Here is a 22,041-nt window from a genome sequence, read left to right on the forward strand (position 1 = left end):
ATATTAATAAATATCTTTAAAACATTTCAATGTATATATATATTTGTTAATTTCAATGAAAAATACCAACAAAAACTAGAATTAAATAACTAAAATAAATTAAAAAAAAATAAAAACAAAAAATGAAACCAGATATTATCTTTTTTTTTATCATAGACTAGTATAACTTTTATTTTCTTCCCATATTAAATGTGTTCACTCAGTCATTGCCATTGATTTTTATTATTTGGACGTCTTGTGCCGTCAATAGCAGCGAACACCCAGATAGCACCTGACCGAACGTTCGGAATTGTGACAAAAAAAAATTCTTAGTGTGCTTACCACTCAAAATCTCTAGGGTGCCGCATGAAACCGTTCTTGGTCCCGACTAGGATGGCAGCAGTTCCCATGGAGACCAAGTCTAAGGGAGGCACACATACTGGCGTTTATCTGCTGGGCCGTGCTCAGGTGTGTGTGCGCGTTTGGATCTGTGCGTGCATGTGTGTCCTGCAGCGCTACATGGACAGCTAATTGTATTTTAATTATAAAAGCATCAAGTCAGACAGCTTCCTCCTCCTCCACAAAGACAAAGTCAATGAAGCGTCAAAGTTTGTTTTCAGCCTGCTGATTTTATGCAAACTAACTTGCCGCTTTCAGATGACATTTAAACTCTAAATTAACTCAGCCATGCTGACTAGGACGTAAACTCGGAGGGAATGGCTGGCGCGTTTGACACATTTTCTGGCAAAAATAAATGTTATTGGGTCATTACGTCGGCAGAAGAAGACATATTGCTGAAAGTAAGGATCTAAACTGCATTTGTCATGATCTTTCATTTGCTACGTTCTTGTGTTGCGTTTATATGGACTTCTTTAAATCACATTTTGGGTGACAGCCCGGTGGTGTGAGTGTTTAGCACGTGGGGCTTCACAGCTTTGGAGTCGTGGGTCCAAATTCAAGTCATGTCCATCTGTGATAAAATGAGCTTAACATAGTTTTCATTTCCTAACCCGATTTATCCACACTATGGTCACAGGGGGTGCTGGACCCTATCCCAGCCGCCTTAGGGCACAAAACGGGGTACAACCTGAATTGGTGGCCAGCACAAGGCGATAAAAAACCTAAAAAACCATCCAAGCTCATACTTCTACCTGGGGTCAATTTAGAGTGTCCAATCAGCCTACCATGCTTGTCTTTGCAATATTGGAGGAAACCGGACTACCCGGAGAAAACCTGCGCAGGCCCAGGGAGAACCTCCAAACTCCACACAGGAGGACTGACCTGGATTTGAACCCAGGTCCCCACTGTGAGGCCGACGCGCTAACCACTCAGTCAGCAAACCGCCCTTGCCATATCGTGTTTCATTATATTTGCATCATCACAAAAAAAGGCACATTTCCCAAAATATTGTGTTTTCTTTTATTTAATATATGACTTAAGGTTCATTTTGCTTTTGACCATTTTCTGCAATTTTAAGTAGATTGTTTTTGGTCATATCACTATAATCCAAAAGTGTCTTTATGTCCCTATAGAAGGAATCATGTGGCTCAAAATGAATGTGACTCTTGGCTTCTTATCATATTTTGCATATACTGTGGCTCTTTGCCTCATTCAATGTTTTTTCTTACTTTTATTCTCTTAAAACACGCAAATTCACCCAATTTAAAAGACATTGAATTATATCTGAAATAGAATTTGGCCGACTTGTTTTTTTTTAAGATGCTTCTGATGTAATGGACTGCCAATTATTTCTGCGGGTGTGAATCTTTGACTGTTAGAGTTTAAAATGTATGCCTTTTTTGTCTAACTTGTTCGCTACCCCTGTACAAGGGACTGGCAAAATGATTTTGGATCTAGCCTGCATTTGGCATGGGCTTTTTTGAATGTATCACTTGACATTCTTTTTTCATGTGTTGTTTCCTACGTAGTGTATGTTTGTCGTTGTTTTTGGCATTATTTTTTAAGTCATTTCACTATCAGACGCAGGGCAACTTGAGCCTAAGCATTTCATTCGACATATGACTCAATGTGGTTTGTAGTTTACTGATGTCCTACTTTATAAGTCAATTTGTTTTTTTGATTCAAAAGCATATGTTCAAAATAATCCAGAATGCCGTCATGATGGCCTTTGGAATGTCACGTAACATGACGCTGTTTTAAGTTATTAATCACGTATGTCGTTTCCTTCCCAGCTGCCACACCGCCGAGTGACCTTCTCCACTGCCAACCAGTCGCAGGACCTGCAGGACGCGTCCCAGCACAGCTACTACGACAGCGGGCTGGACGACTCAGAGACCCCCAGCTCCAAGTCGTCGTCCGGGCCTCGGATTGGCCCGCTGGCGCTGCCCGAGGACCACTACGAACGCACCACTCCCGACGGCAGCATCGGCGAAATGGAGCACCCCGAGAACGGTGAGTCCTCTTCCCTTTTCTTTCCAACGTTTACAACAGCAGATGGCGGGGATCCCGCCGTCTAATCACATTCCCGCCGTTCCTGCGCAATGCAATCAATATGCAACATAATCAAGTCCCATGGCTCGGCGCATTAACATCACGATTATGCAAATGACGGCCGGTCCAACCTTCCATCAGCTCCACTTAAGGATCCACGGGGGAGACTGGAATTGGGTTTGCGCTCGTTATCGTTTTTGTCAGCTCGACGACGACGACGTGTCGCTTTGCTTTGTGCGTGCGCCCGCTTGGTTTATTATTCTCACTGGTAACACGGACAAACATATTTCTTGATCAATGAGTCTTTATGGTATGAGGCCATATTGTTAAGACAACAGTAGTTTTAGAATGCATTCGTCATAGTATTTAATTCGATATGTGACTCTTACATTTTCTTTGTCCTTTTTTTTAATCTTTTCAAAATGTAATCGCAGACGCCGTTGTAGTTATGGATTTATTCAGAGGGCCGTTATATCTGCCAACTAGGCTGATAATGAATTGACTCTTTTCTGGTAGTTCCTACATCATCAATACATATACATCAGTACATATGGCCAAATCCTCTTTTTTTAGTAACAGTCTCTCCATCTCATCAATCTGTACAGAGAGGTCATACCGAGGAGTCGTCACTTTTAGTGCTTCCTTCTGCTTCGATAGCAAAGGGATACTAATAGGTGGCTTAGGGGCAGCCAGTATTGGCTTACAATATCAGTCAAATGCAGGCCGCTTTTTTATCTTCTATTTTTCCTGGAAGGATAACAAGGCCCCCTTATTCATTTCATTCGCACCAATAATTTTAAATAAAGAACTCTGTGACAACAAACAGCGGGCAAAAGAGAGTTGCTGTTGTGAAGCTCCTCTAGGAAGTCAGTGGCGTGTCAAGGAGGACACAGAGCAATTTCAAAAATATAATTACGGACACAGCAAATGGTTTTGTTTTTGGTGTTACTTCAGGGGTGGGCAAACTTTTCCACAAAGGGCCTCAGTGGGTGCAGGTTTTAATTCTAACCCATAGAGATGGCACCTTTTCACCAACCTGGTGGCCTACTAGTGCAATTCACGGATTGCAATCAGGTCATTGGTTAAAATGTCTGTGCTGGATCGGTTGGAACAAAAACCTGCACCCAAAGTGACCCTTGAGGATCAGTTTACCCATCCCTGTGTTACTTGGATCTTGTATTCATATATCGTAAAAGGTCTTTTGCATATCAAAATGTTTCGTAAGATGAAAATGTAATTTTTTAGAGGTGTTCTATTATGGAGATACCACTGTAGTATTAGTAAACCCCTTTATTATCGATTTATAAATCATTGGCTGACATTAAAGGCAATACAAGCCTAATCCATTTCAAGTGGGAGGTGGCAGTGAATTAACAAATCTTCATTCACTGGCAGCGGGGAATGGATTGGACATATAGTCGTGATGAACTCATTTGAATTTGCTGCAGAACAATGAATGGACGCCAAAAAATTGCATCTCTATCACTGTCACTGGCACTGAAAGAGCTTTTAAAGATGTGTGTGTGTGTCCAACGCATGCTATGCAGCAGATGGACAAGCATTTCCTCCGATCAGTGACCAGTGCTCTTAATGCTCCCTGTTGGATTACGTGATATCAACTGGTAATCTGGATTTAAATCTACGTCACATGTAAGCGCACTACCCATAAAACAAGAGTGGCCTGGTGTTGTTTTTACTTGTTTTTATGTTTATTGTCCTGTTTTTTTGTTGTTGCCACCAGTTAGACCAATTACAGGAGTGGAAAATCAATATGCACAGCAAAGGTATAAAATGCTACCCAACAGGAAATCATTTACTGTCATAAATTCCGGGCCGGTGATAGTTGCCACGGGTGTCAATGACTGTCAATGAGGTATTGTTATATGAGCAAAAGATTATATATGTAGGGAGTTCTCAACCATTTCTATGCTTGTAACGTACCGTATTTTCACAACTACACATCACATTTTAAGCCGTAGTGTCAGTAACGAGTGCTATTTCTATATTTGACACACAAAGGACGCACCGTTAAAAAAGACGCAGCCAAGAATGGCAAAACATACGTTATCTTAAACATACAAGCTAAAAACACACGCTAAAAACACATTTTTAAAAAGGCAATAGAAGCTAAAGTGAGTTCGGTTGTGATTTATTTAGCCATTTTACAATGTACTTACGTCATCGTCCCCCACAAATCCATCAATGATCATTTTCTGTCTCCGAATTGAGCAATTGTCCAAATGAGTCGTCGAAAACGCCGGGTCCCCTCTCTTCGTTTTCAGAGTCATTGCCATGTGGCTCCACAGAGATGATGATGCCAGCCAGCATTGGCAAAAGCCCGAACAACCGTGCAAGCAGACACTCACAACTTTGCTTTGAAATGACGGCGAGCACCAAATTAGTGTGTTCGCCGTCATACTGGGTGTAATACCAAAATACACATATCCCAGACGTCACTGTGCAGTACTTTTTCTACGGGGAAAATAGTAGAGTCGGGGGCTGCTTTCCATAGTTGTTTTGAACTGTAGAGGATGGTGTACCCTTTCGACTGATTTATTTTATTTTATCGTGATAACAATTTTAGTATTGGTCAATATATAAAATGCACTGGAATATAAGGCGCCCTGTCTATTTAACCAAAATTACTCTGTTATGGTGGTCCATAACAAGAGTTTATTGTTTTGATTTTTTTTGTTCAATTGACACATTAATTTAGGATTCATAAACATTTAGTTATTTTTCATTCAATACAAAAATAATTAGATTTATTTAAAAAAATGTTAATCATTTGAAAATACTACACAAAAAATAAAAATACCATGTTATTGTAACCCATAATAATATTTTTTTTTAATCTGAATTAAAATATAATAATTTTCTGGGGAAATAATTCGAAAATAACTGGAAAATAAATACAAAATATATTGATCATTTCCAAGTAATAAATAGTTATCGTAGTCAAGTAGATTGTAGGTCTTTCAGTGAGTGAATTAGTTCAAAGTGGTGCTTAAAACTAATTAAAGTGGTTTGTTGTGCTTATTTTCCATTTAATTGTTAATCAACACAGCAGCTCTTCTGAAGCATGAGAGATTCGTATGTGTGGATTTGTCCATGTGTGTGCGTGGGTGTATAATTTGCATTTTTGTGTATATTTCAGATGATGTGCATGCGCACATATGAGAGTGTGTTTGTTTGCTTTGATGTGAGGTGGATAGGAACAAATTGAAGAGGATGAAAATGAACAGCAGATAGAAAATTTCACCCTTTCTAATATGAAGTGCACACGTATGTGCTGTCATACACTCCATCAGTCCTCCATTTTGTGTTAGTGGCTCAACTTTGCTTTCTAGCTCTTAGTAGACCTCGCTCAACCCCCCCCATCGTCATCATCTTCCTCATCCAGATGCTCCCTATAGCCGTATGCGCTCGCCACCGACAGGAAGTGGGCACATTAGCGAAGCGAGGGAGGCTAGAGCCACGGGCATTAGTGTCCATTACGCGGGCTTTTAGAGCGTGTTTTCTCGTAGGAGCTCAAGTGAAAGCAGCGGAGGCGCACCATCGTTGTCACCGCGAGGCGGATGACCTCGCGAGTGGACGCCGACAACGCTGGAAAGTCCATTTGTCTGCGTAACTTCTCGTTTTTTTATCTTGTTCTCCTGAATTTCTCCGTCCATAGATGTCAATTTAGAAAGGAAACGTATTTGTATGTTTTAGTTTAATGATGACACATGTTGGATGGGTCAAAGGTTAATGGAATAACATTTACCGTTACTAATTCGTTCATTTTTAGAGCCACTTATCCTCACATTGTTACGGGATAGGGTTAATAGGCTCACTGATTGATGATGTCATGGGTTGGGTGTGTTAAATGTTGGTGATGTCACAAATTGAATATGTTGTAGGGCTGGGGAATTTAGTAAAAATATCATATCATGTTTATTTCAAATGAAAATGACAATTATCATGAAATTGATCAATCCTATTTATTTGACTAATTTGAATAACACTGACCATATAACACATTTAAATATGTAAAAATGTTTACAGAACTCAAATACAACACTATATTAGTCAAAATAAGCTTTCTATTAATTTGATCAAAATATAGAATGAATACAAAATGTAATGAACAGCAACACAAAGACCCTCATTAAAGAGAGGGTTGCGATCTTCATGTTCACAACCACTGCTATAGAGCATTTCCCAATGTATTTCATCTTTATGAAATTGTCAACACCTCAAAAGTCCATAACAATTTAATACCTTTGTGTCACCCGCTTGTTGATGTCACAGTTTGCAGAATGTGTCATTAGTTTATGATGTTATGGATTGCAAATAGGCAATGTCACAGACAATGGAGGGTAATTTAACACAATGTCACAGATTTACTATGTTGCAAATTGATGATCAGTTTTGTGACAAAATATAGAGATCACAGGTTAGTATTGTGCCATTGCGCCGTATTATAGAATGGTAGTAATGTCATATGAGGATGATGTCACAGATTAATTATCTATCTATCTATATATATACATATATATATATATATATATATATACATATATATATATATATATATATATATATATATATATATATATATATATATATATATATATATATATATATATATATATATATATATATATATATATATATATATATATATATTATATATATATATATATATATATATATATATATATATATATATATATATATATATATATATATATATATATATATATATATATATATATATATATATATATATATATATATATATATATATATATATATATATATATATATATATATATATATATATATATATATTAGGTCAGGTTCGTTGTGTGACAAAACGGTTAGTGACATTACAGGATGGTGCTGGATGACCATGTTACGCAATGATATTTGGGTTGCAGGGGGTGCTGGAGCCTATCCCAGCTGACTGTGGGCCAGAGGCAAGGGACACCCCGATTCGGTGAAGAGGCGATCACAGGGTACAAGGAGACGGACAATCATCCACAATAACCCAGCCTTCCATGCATTTTTTAGGGAATGTGGGAGGAAACCGGAGTACCCGGAGGAAACCCACACAGGCCCTGGCCAAACATGCAAACTACACACAGGTGGACGTGACCTGGATTTTCTCCTAGGACCCCAGAGCTGTGAGGCCAATGTGCTAACCTCTTGTGCCACCAGGCTTCCATTCCTAACTTGACATGATGCTGATCTTCGGCATCAATAAAGTTTGACGTGTTTTATAACACATTGTTCCATCTTGATTATATTACCAGGTCAAACTTCGTTACTTGCAGTTCCCATGCTAAACCTCGGATTTTTCTTACGGACATTTTCGCCAAGAAAAGCTCAGCATCCTTCGCATCAAACCGACATACATTTCCTCTTCTGGCAGCTGCTTACTTTGCAAAAAAAAATCACTTACCGACTAATAATGGCTCTCTCTCATACACTCACACACTCACACACACACACACAGGCAGGCAGGCAGTCATTAGAGCCTGCAGTGTTGGAGCGCCGCACGCTGTGTGTTCAAAGGCTTTCCAGGCTGAACAACGCGCACGCTGGCAGTTGCATAACCATGAAAGCGGACGTCCACGCTTTCGGAAGTGGGACGCTCGCTGAGAGATTGGCTGACGGAAGCGCCGTCCTCAGGATTAGGGCCTGTGTTTGCATTTGTCTGATGCTCATTAGCCGGCAGATAAAAGCGCGAGAGGTGATTCCTCCCCCCCGTGGAAGCGCGGTGGCACCTCCCGCTCACTTCTCTCCCTGTCTGCTATTTGTGTGGTGGATCGATTGGCTCGCTGCGATGCCGAGGAGCTTCGCGGGAGCACTCTCTCTATGCCCTTGTCTGGAGAACAATCTTTTTTTTCCGGGTCTATTGTTGATTTCAGTTTATCTGTGCTAGATGCCCACGTGGGAAGGCTAGTAGGTTTTATGGTCTGTTCAAAGCCACTTGGTTTTGACGGAAGCATTTCACAAAATACAGTTTTTTGTTCACACAGTCCAAGAGTTTCCGGTTCTGGCGACATAAATAGAAGTAATGTATTGTCTTTAATCTCATAATTGTACAACTTCTGCATCTTTTTCTCCTCTCAATACTACTTTATTAATTCATATTCTGAACCGCTTATCCTCACAAGGGTTGAGGGGGGCAGGTAAAACATTGTCATGGTGCCCAGCCAATTCTAAGGCAGAAGGAGAAGGACAACCATTCATGTCCACTCTCATACTTCAGAGCAATGGAGAGAGTATCACACCAGCCTACCAAAGATGTATTGTAGATGTGGTAGAAAGCCGGAGTACCCATAGAATATGCAAACTTAACACCGTGGATGTTGAGGAAAGTTAGGGCAAGTGAAGTCACGTGAATTTCAGCCGCTTCCTGGTGGTCAAAATCTATTTTTAGAAAGAACTCAGCCATCTTTACTACAGTTGGAAAATGACACGACATCACAAGGTGATGCCTATCTGTTCAAACTAGCACGCTGATGCCTAGCAGCCTTTATACGCCGTTATATAGACTTTGGATTCAAACTCATCTTGTTAGTAGCATCTTTCATGCAGAGATATTGACACAACGAACAACATCACAACTGACTTTTCATGGTGAAGGACATTAAGACTGGGACTTCTGCCATCAAACGAACGCACGACCAATTCGGTTATATAAGTTACCGCAAAAAAAACGTATTTTAACAGCATGCCGTTCTACTTTTCAAACTTTCCCCCGTAGTGCCGTTCAATTAGAGGTGCCATTCAGTTAGAGGGTGCCGCTCTATTTTTTGACAAGCTGGTCAGAATTTTCAGAAGATGTGGTAAATTTTATTGATGAATAGAGAAACCAGGTAACGTATATATATCTATTTAACAAAAGGCACAAATACAAGGTGATTACTGCTAAGTCATGACAAATTCACTAGTGAAAATGAAGTGACACTGTTGTAGCCATCGTCCTCATCTGGCAATCCTTCGAGCCGTCAAGAGTGGTTGGTGCAGACTTTTGGCCTTGGGGCGTTCCAATAGACCTCAATAGACATTTTGTGCACCCTATTGGAATCACGCCCATATCATATAGAGCTTCTTCAATTGCTTCTTGGTGGCATCGCTAACGGCACAACCGTATGAATCCCAGACAAGAAAGCGCTTGCCATCCCACCACCTTCTCAGGTAGAGAAAAACCTCTATTTTACCAGCATGCCACTCTATTTTTCAAAATGTTCCCATAGTGCCGTTCAATTAGAGGGTGCCGTTCTAGTTTTCAATTCTTCTACCAAGGTGCCGTTTTATTCGAAGTGCCGTTCAAATAGAGGTTTTACGTTAAGCATTGGGACATAGTGAGGTTCATAAAATGAGGTTTAAAGATTAGGTTAAGGTTTTAAGCTACAGGGTTTGAAGACTCGTTTAGGGTTCAAAGGGTATGTAACAGTAGGTTTTGAGATTTCAAGTCAAGTTTCAAAATATTTTTAATGTTTAACGGGAAGGTTTTCAAGTCCCTGATCCGGTTTCAAACAAAGATTTAGTGTTTCAGTTTTTTTTAAAGAGTGCCTCATGGTGTAGAGGTTCACTCGCCTGGCTTTGGTGGGGTAGGATTTTTTTATTGGGAAATTAGTTTTAACATTTTCATATATTTTCATTTGTTTTGTTCTCAATGTATTGTATTGAAGAAATATTTCAAATATTCTTATTTGCTCTAGATTTTGAGTGGTTTTGGTTTTTAAACAGCCCAGAATAGGGTGTGCTTAATATCTTCCTCTAGATTTATTATAATATAGCAACATATTTATCTAATCTCAGAAATTTAATCTTGGGCGACCCTGAGCCGCTACCTGGCGGGTCCTGGCTTGGGTCCTGGCCCGGCAGCTGTTCCCGGTGAGCTCTGACGACGTCTAAGGTACAGATGGTCTGCCGGCAGGAGGGGAGAGAAGGGTTAGTGGACACCTGGGAAACCGTCCAATGAGAGCGCAGACGTGGTAGGGGATTTTGCCACAGGTCTGGTCGCGAGGTTAGCCAAGCATTATGGCAACTAATGAATGCTGGGTGGTTGTGCGATGTAAACAGGTGTGGGTGTTTGTAAAAGGATACAAATTTCTCCCTGGAGTGTCCAACTTTGTTTTTGAGCTGACCTGCTGGTATTGTTGGAGGAGATGCATCGTCATAGAGACAAGAAAACACACGCTGGGATGTATTTGTGTAGTTTTGGGAACTCACCTGTCATGCACACACAGTCAAAAGATTAATGGATTATTAACAAGACAAATTTGAATGGCATGTTTTCTGTGTATTTTTCCTAAATGGCTTTTTTGAGACTTTGCTGCAAATTTCATGTTGCTTAGTTAGCACACCTTAGGGAGTTTAATTTTAAAATGCATCTCAGGGACAAGGATCCCTTAAAATGATCCCTATAATGTACACTTGAAGGCAAAATCGCTGACATTCTGCATCTTTTAAAATGCTGCTTATTTAGACATTTTTGTGGGTGTACTTTAACCGACATACCTATTAAATTGCCACCCTCACAATGTAATATTCAGAAGAAAATTCATAGGATTAAAACAAAATTAAAATCCCCTAACTATTACAGCGTTAAAATCATAAAATGCTGCTTATTTAGACATTTTTGTGGGTGTACATTAACCGACATACCTACTAAATTGCCACCCTCACAATGTAATATTCAGAAGAAAATTCATAGGATTATAACAAAATTAAAATCCCTAACTATTACAAGGTTAAAATTTAAAATATGTTGAACATTAAATGATAGATCATACAAAAAAAGATTAAAATTGTGAGCACACCATTTTTTCCATAATTTAATAAGGAGATTTAAGTCATATTTGGAGAAAAGTTGTTAAAGTATGCAATTAAAAACATGACATTACGTATTTACTTTTGCATCACTCGAACCGGAAGTTGTTCGGGGCCTTCAGACATGAACTTTTCATGACATGAGGTCAGTGTGAAACATTTATTTTGGAATAATTTTGGAGGTTTTTGTGATTCCTGCTGATAAAACTTTGATGACAACGACTATTGTTAACTGAGGCGACATAGTTTCAAATTAAAAGATTTTCAGATGGTGGCATCCCTTGAGATTATTTCAATGCAAAAACTGCTCAAAACAAGTTGGGAAACACTGGCTTAGTGGCATGGCTTCGAGGGCTGAATATTAAAACACATCCCCGGAGACAAGGTTCCCTGTAAAAGATGCCTAAAATGTCTACTTTATAAAAACAATGGCAGCCATTTGGTGTCTTTTAAAACATTTCCTCTTACTTGGCTCCACTCGTGAGAGACATAACTATCAAGTTTGATGTAGCTACGTAAAACTGGCTTCGGGTGTTGAATTTTATAATGCATGCCAAGAGGTAAGCACATATCTCTGCACATAATGCCTAAAATTTCAACTTTAAAGCAACTTTTTTTCTTTTGGTCCACTCATGATTGATGTAACTACCAAATTTCATGTTGCTATGCAAAACTGGCTTCAGGGGATAAATATATTTTTTTTAAAAATCACATGATATGGATGTTTATGATGCCCGAAATACACGTAGTTTGCATATTCTCTCCTTGTGCCCCGTAATTGGCTGACGACCGATTCAGGGTATCCCCTGCCTCTGGCGCGAAGTCAGTTGGGATGGGTTCCAGCACCCTCATGATCCTTGTGAGGATAAAGCGGTTCAGAACATGAATGAATGAATGAATAAAGAAATATATTCCTACTACATTGTTTTGTGAAACCTAAGCTAAGTTTTTTTGGGGAGTTGGATTGGAACCTTTTAGTTTTAGCTATTTTAGGAGGATATCTATGTGTGCAGGTGCCAGTTACTTTGCATAATTCTTATATAACTTAACAAAGAATAAATATAAACCCATTTTAATTATTCATTTTCACCAGGAAAAACAATACTAAAGCACAACATTCACAAATACATATACATCTTGAAATTCAAAAACAAATCAGTGACCAATATAACCACCTTGCCATGGATTCTGTGTTTTGAACTGTTCACAATCAACATTGACATCAACCCAGAAACCAGAGCCTTACAGACAATGTTCAGAGAGGTATAATGTTTTCCCTCCTTGTAAATCTCACATTTGATGAGGGACCACATATTCTCTATGGCGTTCAGATCAGGTGAACATGTCATGAGTTTTTTTTTCTTCTCTACTTTTTGGAGTATTGTCCGACATGAAAAACAAGATTTTCTTGAAGGATGCAGATTTTTTCCTATACCAATGCTTGAAGAAGGTGTTTTGCAGAAATGGGCATTAGGACTGGGAGTTGAGCTTGACTCCATCCTCAACCTGACCTGGCCCTCTCTTCCCTTTACCAATTCCCCCCCTTGAGCCCATCCATTTGGCCCATGGAGACCCTCATCAGTCCATAAAACCATCGAAAAATCAGTATTGAGATATTTCTTGGCACAGTTTGGATGTTAGTGCTCGAGTGTCTTTTTCAGTGGTTGTCATTTTTCAAAATTCCTTACCTTGGCCACGTCTTTGAGTAGTGCACACCTTGTGCTTTTGGACATTCCAGTGATGTTTCAACTCTGAAATATGGCAAAACTGGTGGCAAGTAGCTTCCTGGGAGCTGCATGTACGCTTGACTATTCTCAATTCATGGAAAGTTATTTTGCGCCTTGCTTTTTCCACATGCTTCTTCTGACCCTGTTGATTATTTTGAACGAAACTCTTGATTGTTCGATGATCATGCTACAGCAACTTGGCAAGAGTGCTGCATCCCTTTGCAAGATATCTCACTTTTTTTGGACTTTTCAAAGCCTGTCAAGTCCCTCTTCTGATTCATTTTGTCAACTATACACACCTGATATATGGTGTTGGTGTCATCAAACCACAACCCTTCTTATTACAGAGATACAAATCACATGATAAGGTTAATTGGTAGCAGCTCGGAGTAAGACAACGTGCATTATGAGAATAATGTGGATAAATTTTGTCTAATAATTCTGCACTCCCTGTAATTACCGAGTTTCATGTTGAGAAATAAAACTGGCTTTAGGGTCTTAGATTAAAAAAAAACACAATACCACAAAGTGGGTGGCCCTGTGGACAAGGTGTTAGCACATCGGCCTCGCAGTTTGGAGATCGAGAGCTCGATCCCATGTCCTGGCTAAAAAGGCAGTGCTTTGGTCGCAACTTTACTTCCTGTGTCAAAATAAAAGCTGTCCCCAGCTGCCACTCCTTCAGTGCAATTAAAACCTTGTCAGTAGCAATTAAAACGGGCGTCGGCTGATGGATTAGTGCAGGCTTAAACGTGTGCGCCGGTCACATAGCGCCAATTAAACGCTGCACTAGCTAATTAAGGAGCGGCTCAGGGCGGACTTGCGCTCTTAAACCAATATTGGGGGAAAAAAGCTACTCAAGCGTTTCCCGTAGTTCAACTGATGACAGTGACGGCGGTTCGCTCGGGATTAGCGAACATTAGCGCTAATAGGGCTAAGCTCTTCATGAACTTAAACAAAGTCATGTTAGACTTTAATTTTGCAAATGCCATGTGAAAGTCAGTATTGCATTTCTATCATCCAAAACTTATTTCCTTCCAAAAACACAATTTTATGGAGAGAAAAAGATTTAAACACCATTTATTTCCTGACGCACATTCAACGGATTGACTATCTTTATCATGGTTAAACAGCTGCAAAATACAAAATATCAAAATTCCCCATTGGTGGAAATTTCCCAAAATAAAGAGGAAAGCCACTTAAAATCAACAGTTACCCTGAAGTGCCCTAAATTCAATTGGAAATGACTTAAATTCCAAAAAAGGGACCCAGAAATTGTTCCAAAATCAACAAGAAGTCCCCAAAAATAAATAGTCTTCGGAAATCAACAAGACTTGACTCGAAAGGAACATATATGACCAAGAAATGTCCCAGAAGCCTCAGCAAGTAATGCAGAATTGCCCCAAAATTAACAGGAAGTATTTTTGTGATGTGTAGTTGGGGTTTTGCGGTGGATGTAGGCGCGTTCACTTCCTGTGTGTGCTCTGTGTGATTATTGTATGCATTTCTTCCCTTGCTTGGTGTGATCAGGTATGTGTATTTTGTAATCAACCCCTGTCCGTCTATTTAAATCTTGTGTGTTTGAGTCTTTGTTGGATTGTCTGCTTAATACTGTTCTACGTTGCTACACTATATTCCTCGTGTTCATGTCTTCTCATCAGCTTTAGTTTTGTAATTTGATTCCAAGAGTTCTTGTTATTTTCTGAAGATCCTATCTTAGTTATTAAAGGTTTTGTTAGACCACTCCACTTCCACCTCTTTGATTGCTTCCCCGCATTTGGGTCCTTCCACGTTCCACGCTCGACGCTGCCGCACTTATGTGACAGTTTTGTACTTTTATGGTGCCTTCCCCCAAGGTGGCCTTAAAAAGCACTTTCGAAAGTCATAAATCTCTTTGTAAAGCAGCAATAGTTCTCATGACCACAATCCCCCACAATGCACCTGTTGCCTCCTCACAGCTGCCACCTTTGGCACGCTTTCGAAGCAGCAGGCGTGTGTTTGACCTTTTTTTCCCTCTATGTGAAGTAGAGCAAATGATAGCTGGCCGCTCAGAACCCGATGCATCCTCCCGCTCGCCCGCCAATTATCCGCTTCGCCGGTATCCCTTCGGCCGAGGCTGGCAGCGCCGAAAGCAGGGCCGCGTCAGAGCGCATGCCTCGCTACTCGCCCGCCGGGTGAACCCTCTGACCCGCCAGCCAATTAGGAGAGGTGACACGCCTTTGACGTACGGTGTTTCATGTGGGCGAGGGCAGTGGTTCAAAGCCAGGAGTTAACTAATACATTTTGGGCTGGTCCCTTAAGGGATTGCCACAAAGAATCAACTTTTTCCACTTGACCCTGTCCTTTGCATCATTCTCCACCACCATCCGTTTTCATGTTTTCTCCCTCACTATATCTTCACATGTATCTTCTCTTACATCAACATCTACCCCGCTTCCCTGATATTTCCACCCATGTCAAAACCATTCATGTCAGAATTATTTGACTAATTTGTTGGATTAGGCAAAAGTAAAGGGTTAGGGTTATGTGACAAATCTGTATGGATAAAAGAAAATAAATGAGTCCATGTATCGTTTCATCCATTTTCCGTATTTACAATCATACCGCCACCAAAATCAACACAACTCGGCACCAGAAAAGGAATGAATGATGAAATATCATCAAGTGACCCCCAAATGCTCCAAAATTAACAAGAAATGACCTTGTGTTAAATGTTAAATGTCCAAAAATGAACAGCAAGTGAAAATATATCAAGAGGAAGTGGGACACAAATGCTTTAAATTCAGGAGTGGACTGATATCAATAGGAAAGTGACCTGTTACGATCTTGAGATCAACAGGAAGTCACCCAGTGTAATTAGGAAGTGAGCACCCCAAAATGTCATTAAATGAACTGGGACCTGACCAGACCTGACCTGATGCCAATAGGACCCGTGAAAACCCAAATCAACATGAAGTGAATGGAAAAAAAACAACGGGAGATGACCCAAAATTAAGAGCAAGTCCTGGAAACTTTCAAGAAAGACAAGAAAGTGAGCCAGCATTAAGAGAAAGTTACTCAATGAGTGTCCAGAAATCAACAGGGATTGCCTGAAACCAGAAGGAAGTGACCTGTAAAGCCCAAAATCAATAGGTTAGCTACCCAATATGAATAGTGAGTGATCAGCAAATGTCTTTCATTTAATGGAAAGAGAGTGCAAATACCAAGTGACCCTAAAATGCCCCGAAATTAACAGCAAGTAACCTTATGCCAATATAAATTTATCAGAAAGTAACCCGGAATGGGCCAGAAGTGCCCTATTGTCAATAGAAAGATATATGCAGAGATCCCAAAAACAACAAGTGACTGAAAACCAGCAGTGCACCTGGGAAATTTCCCAATATTAACCAAAAAGTCAGCCACTGTGGACAGATAATAACCCAGTAGTGCTCTGAAAAATACTTGAAGTGACCTGACTTCAAAAGGAAGTGAACTGTAAAGCCCCAAAGATCAACAAAATGTGATGGATACATTTCCCAATATGAGCATGTAGTGACCTCTATATTCTTCCATTAGTAAGGGATTTTTTAAACAAAAAAAATAACTCACATTAGTGTCATTGTATCATTTCCCATTGTTTGTCATTCCAGACATTCAAAAGGTTCATTCTGGGCTATATATATATAGCCATCCCTGATTGGGCGCCAGCATCTTTGCCCGACAGGATTTGGATTACGGGCAGTGGGGATGCGTCGGGACAAAACAAAAAAAGACAGCATCTAATCCGCAGTGACCCTCGGCTAATCCACTTATTTGCCGCGTATTAGCACTACGATCCTTCCCCAGTTAATAAGGTTTTCCGCCCAAAGGGTTTCCGATGTAGCAGGTCCTCCAAACAAACATGTCGGATGAACTCGATTATGTTGTCACGCTGACGGATAAGAGCGGGGATCCCCCAAACTGTCCTGGGGACATAGGTAAGAGCTACCGAGTTTTGCATGGTCAAACGTTTTTTAACACAAGTCATGAATCAAAATACATTTAAATAATTGGTACTGATAGTCTTCCAGTCAGGGTTTGGCTTGGGTTATCAGTCATGTATTTTTTGTTTTTAAGTTTAATTTTTTGGGGTACCAATGCAAAATTCCTAAAACATTCACAAAGGTGTCACCAACAGAAACAATTTATAGTACAATAAATGAATAACAGTAATTTGTGAGTAAAAAGTGAATAAACAACTGAAAAAAACCCGTAATAATTTAATGAAAAAGACTGGCATATGAACAAGAATTAAATAAATATGTAAAAAAAATAATTAGCCAAAAAAGTGTGTTGTGTTGACATTCAGTGCCATTTTTTAGTGATAGATATCCATTCCATTAGTCCTGATATACATCTTAGTCAATTTTGCCTTTTCAGTCTAATTGATCGCCTTCAATAGCATTGAGCGAGCTAAACTTAATTGTTTCGGAAAAGGGTTTAGCATGTGTGGGTGAAATTAGCCTGTGAATTAATGTCTTCACTCATTCACTCTCTAATTTTGGGTTAATTTGGCATTTTCAACATTGAACATGTTGACGGTGAAAGCTTTCATAGTCATTTTCCGTGGCGTGACTTGGCAAGGGAGGAAGAACAACGAGTTACAGTAGGCAGAGGATCCTTGGGATTAGCCGCAGAAGGGCAGGTAATCCCGGGCAAGGAGGTCGCTAGTCCACACGCAACTAATTACTACGAGATTTGTCCGACAAGCTTCTTACGAGGAAAGACAAGATAAACGTGTGGTGTATTTCCAACGAATGAGGAATAATCCTCGTGTACTGCAATTGCCATATATAGGCATTTATATTTTACTCTAAATTCCATATTATTGCACACTAGGAGACCCAGATTTAATTAAATTTAAGAAGAAAAAAACAAGCATAGTGAATAGAAATGTATCTTCTACAATACTTACCTGTGTCACCGTGAACTGACCAATAAGAACCCCTAAAATTGACTAACCCAAATGCTAGAGTTTTAACAGGAACACTCGCGTTAATATTTAAAGATTTCGGATTTACCAAAATTCAGCTATTTGATGCTATTTTAATCCTTAATCATTATCTTGTTCAGTGTTAAAGCTAACACTTCTAATTTACCGTATTTTCTAAGTTATAAGCTATATGTGTCAAAAAAAAAGACTGAATCCAGGGTATGGCTTAAATGCGCACAAATATGCACAACACTGCAAGGTGATAAAGAAGAAACACCAAAACGCAAGAAAATGGGGCCAATATGGTAATTTATTTCAAAATAGAGAAAGGGTAAACAGATAAAATGCGAAACAAAAATCAAACTATGTCTTGCGTAAAACGTGAAAAACCGCACTTACTTGGGCCTGCCATTTCATCTTACCTAGTTAAACATACTCTGATTGGCCAGACGTGAGTAGCCTATATGTGTTCCTAGTCTTTACCAGGTCAGCACACCCCAGTAGTTGTTAAGGCTGATCGAAGAAATACCACAAGTGATGACTTTTCTCAAGATTTTCCCTTCAAAGTTACACAATTGTACTCCCTATTTAAAACAATAATTATGGAGGTGAAAATGGGGAATCAGTGGGCGGCTAAAATGCAAGAAATTGTGAAATTGAATGATTTTAAGGCAGTTTCATGTTTACGGCTTATACGTGGAGGCGGCTTATATGCGAGGACGTACGGTAATGCTTTTCATTTTCCACGTTTGCGATCACCTCATGAGACAACACTTCTTCCTTTCCATTAGATATTTCCTCCTCCTCCTCGTTTTTCAAGTGTGCAGATATTGGATTCTAAAATGTTTGAGCATTTGGTGCAATCGATTCTCACACTTCAGTCGCCGGTTCGGCCTTCGAGTGTTTTCATCAAATGTATCATGCAGAGAATCCCTTTATTTCTTTATTTGGAGAGCAAAAAAAAAAGAACAACTAAAATGTTTATAAAAATGTCCAATTTTATCAATATATTTTATAAAGAATGAATACAAAAGGTCTGGTATGACAACATTTTGCTGGATTTTTAAGGTCTGAGAAACCTAAAACCAATATCAATCGTCATCAAAATGTCAGAAGAGTTTGTTGATAACGTGCCTACTGTAAATTTGATTAAATATCCATAACAATTGATTTGTATTTGATATTTTTTGAACGAGTACCAATGAGAGTTTCATTTAAGTAAATATTGGACAATAGCAATTAATTCAGGCGGCCCAGTGGTCCATTGTTTACTCCGTTGACCTGACACTTGTGGGTTCATGGGTTTGATCCTAGTTTGGTCCTCACTGTGTTGAGTTTGCATTTGCTCCCTGGGCTTGTTTGGGCTTTTTTCCTGGTACTCCGGTTTCCTTCTCCCACATCCCAAAAACATGTGGCGGATCCTGGTTGTACACGCTAAATTGTCTCTAGGTATGAGTGTGATATTGAATGGTTGACCATCTCCGATTGGTGGGCAACCAATTCAGGGTTTCCCCCGCCTGGTGTCTGTAGTTAGTTTGGATAGGCAATAATATTAGAATTTAACGAGATATTAAACATTTAAAATGATTAAATATATTGATGAAAAGTAATGAATAATTATTTAAAAATAATAAATACATGATTATTAAACTAATAAGTGATAGCAAATTAAGATTACATTAATGTTAGGTAAAAATAAATAGGCATGGGATGATGATTTTGTGTTATGTTTTTGTCGCTTGATTTTTTTCATGACAAACATTTGACATAAGACCTTCCCTTTTTATTATTATTAGTTTTTAATATAAGTCCATATGAAGACTAGGAAGACTCATGATCATTCTTACCAGATTGAGAAAATGTTGATATATAAGCAGTTCTGGCCGAAAGCAGGTAATATACACCAATACAAAAAAATTAATTTTGGATATAAGCAAAAAAATGGCAAGAACGCTGAGCTAGTCAATGCTCTTTTAGGGTTTATTTGTGTAAAATCATGTCACTCCATTTACAGGCTTCACCTTTATTTGATCTTTAAATGGTTAGCGTACTCTTTTTGGCTTTTTCAAATGTCTAAATCAGAAACACGTGTGGCCCCATGTCATCTCAAAGACCCCCGGAAAGACCGCACCGGAGTTCAAAAGACTCAAATAGAGAGATCCGGGACAAACGGGGTCCATGTGGTTTCCAATTGCCGTGGCCGAGCAGGTCTTCCGTCCCGATTGGATTATCCCGTCATCTGCGTCGCCTGATCCATCCGTCCTCAGCATGCTGCTACGCCGATTCCCTGATCCCTAAGCAGATTTGACAGACAATAGCATTAAATAGCATTACGACCACAGCACATGGCTTACATTAACGCGGGGGATGGGACAGGAGACAGGTAGGGGTGCTAGAAACAGTTGTCTCATGCACGCTTGATGCAAATTACAAGCCAGTTCTTGATCTTGTGACCATGTCCAGGGTTTTTTTTTTCCAGAAGATGAGCAGAGAGTAAATCTTTTGTGTTTTCCATCACTAAACATATTTTATTTGTTATATCTATCAAAATTAGACCCCCAAGAACAAGCCTCATTCACAAAGTCAAAAATAATTCAGCCATCTTGCTTTGAAGCAGCCATTTTGTACATTTTCAAAGTCAACTGCAGTATATTGACTTCAACAAACCTTTAAAAAGGAAAAAGTCATCGATGCTATAGCTGAAAAGTCACAAGATTTCTGCAGCCATTTTGGTCATTAATCCAAGCTAAGTCTACTAAATATTACTTCAATATTCAGTCTCTGAAGCCAGTTTAACTTATCAACTTGAAATTTGGTGTACTTGTTCAGCATGAGTGACCTTCAATAAAGTCTTAAAAGCCATGGCTAAACAGTGACACTTTGAATTTAAAGCAGCCATTTTGGCTATTGATCCATGTCTGGTCTATGAAAATAATATTTAGAACATTAAGCCCTTTAAGCGTGTTTTAGTTATCAATTTGGAATGTGGTATAAGTGTTCATTAGCAATAACCCTTCAAAAAAAGACTCAAGAAGCCATGCCCCAAAATATACATACAATATTCCTGCCTTTTTTGAAGCCACTTTGGCCGTCAATCTAAGTCTATTCTAGGAAAATAACAATATACTTCAAATCTAGTCCCTGTGCCTGCTTGACTTAGGAACTTTGACTTCAAGTCGGTATACATTTTCATCAGGAGTCGATCTAGAACAAGATCTCAAGTCTCAAAATGCACTTTTTATTTAAAGAAGCATTTTCCACCCTCCTACTCTAGTCTATGAAAAGAAATAAGTAGAAAAATGTCACCCGTGAATCCAGTTTGGCTTATCAACTTGAAATTTGGCGTACATGTTTCACGTGCGTTTGCTCACCTAAAAAAAACTCTAGAAGGTATTACCCAAAACATACAGGAAAACTGCCCTTTTACTTTGGACTAGGTGATCTAAAAATCTTGCATTATATGGCTTGCAGTTGTTACCCTAAATTCTACATTTACACTGTCCTCACATTCATTAATTTTCCATACCGGCCATCCTCGAAAGGGTTGCGGGGGTTGCTGGACCCTAACCCAAGAGACAGACTACCACTCACAATGCCAACGAGTGGGAATCGAACCCAGACAGGCTGCACTAAAGACAGGCAGAAGAACCACTACACCATCGGGTGGCACTGTCCTCATAACACGAATAAAAATGACACGTCAGTGACGCTTAGCAGCAGGAACGTCCATCATTCGACATCACCAAGGGCCACAGATCAGCATTGGCACTGGGGGGGACAAGGACAGAGCTAGGGGGGGCACACACTCGCAACCCGGAATGTATGTTGACACACATACGGAATGTCCCGGATGACGAGGTCACCTCCCCTGCAGCACGCCAACATTTTTCTTTTCTCGCAGGGTGACAAAGTCAGAATGGAGCAAGTTTCTGACTTCTCATCCTTGTGTTTCATTAAATAAGACATGTTTTATTAATTATTGTTGTATTGTGTTTGAAATTAGTTTTCCCATGAAAATTTTTAAATTTGACAGTATTAAGAAAAAATATTTTGGGAGCAAATGATTAACAGGAAAATAAAAAAAATAGTGATTTGCATCAA

At 39.4% G+C, this 22,041-nt stretch overlaps 1 protein-coding gene and 1 long non-coding RNA gene across 5 annotated transcripts in view; one reads left to right on the plus strand and one right to left on the minus strand.

Moving 5' to 3' along the window:
- Positions 1 to 22,041, plus strand: part of LOC144207212 (protocadherin-1-like) — a 105,727-nt gene that overhangs the window by 48,245 nt on the left and 35,441 nt on the right. For 2 of the 3 annotated variants that reach the window (XM_077732546.1, XM_077732547.1), the window contains exon 4: positions 2,172 to 2,391. In XM_077732546.1, coding sequence (XP_077588672.1) covers positions 2,172 to 2,391 — 220 coding nt within the window. Of the gene's footprint in view, positions 1 to 2,171; positions 2,392 to 7,355; positions 7,563 to 22,041 lie in introns of those variants that run through there. The other variant, XM_077732548.1, reaches the window with a different exon arrangement.
- The window catches only part of LOC144207214 (uncharacterized), a 49,789-nt gene continuing 47,857 nt past the window's right edge, over positions 20,110 to 22,041 (minus strand). For both annotated transcript variants that reach the window (XR_013328602.1, XR_013328603.1), the window contains one exon: positions 20,110 to 20,234. This is a non-coding gene — a long non-coding RNA (uncharacterized LOC144207214). The remainder of the gene's footprint in view (positions 20,235 to 22,041) is intronic.

Source organism: Stigmatopora nigra, chromosome 14, assembly GCF_051989575.1.
Source record: "Stigmatopora nigra isolate UIUO_SnigA chromosome 14, RoL_Snig_1.1, whole genome shotgun sequence".
Classification (NCBI taxonomy): Eukaryota; Metazoa; Chordata; class Actinopteri; order Syngnathiformes; family Syngnathidae; genus Stigmatopora; species Stigmatopora nigra.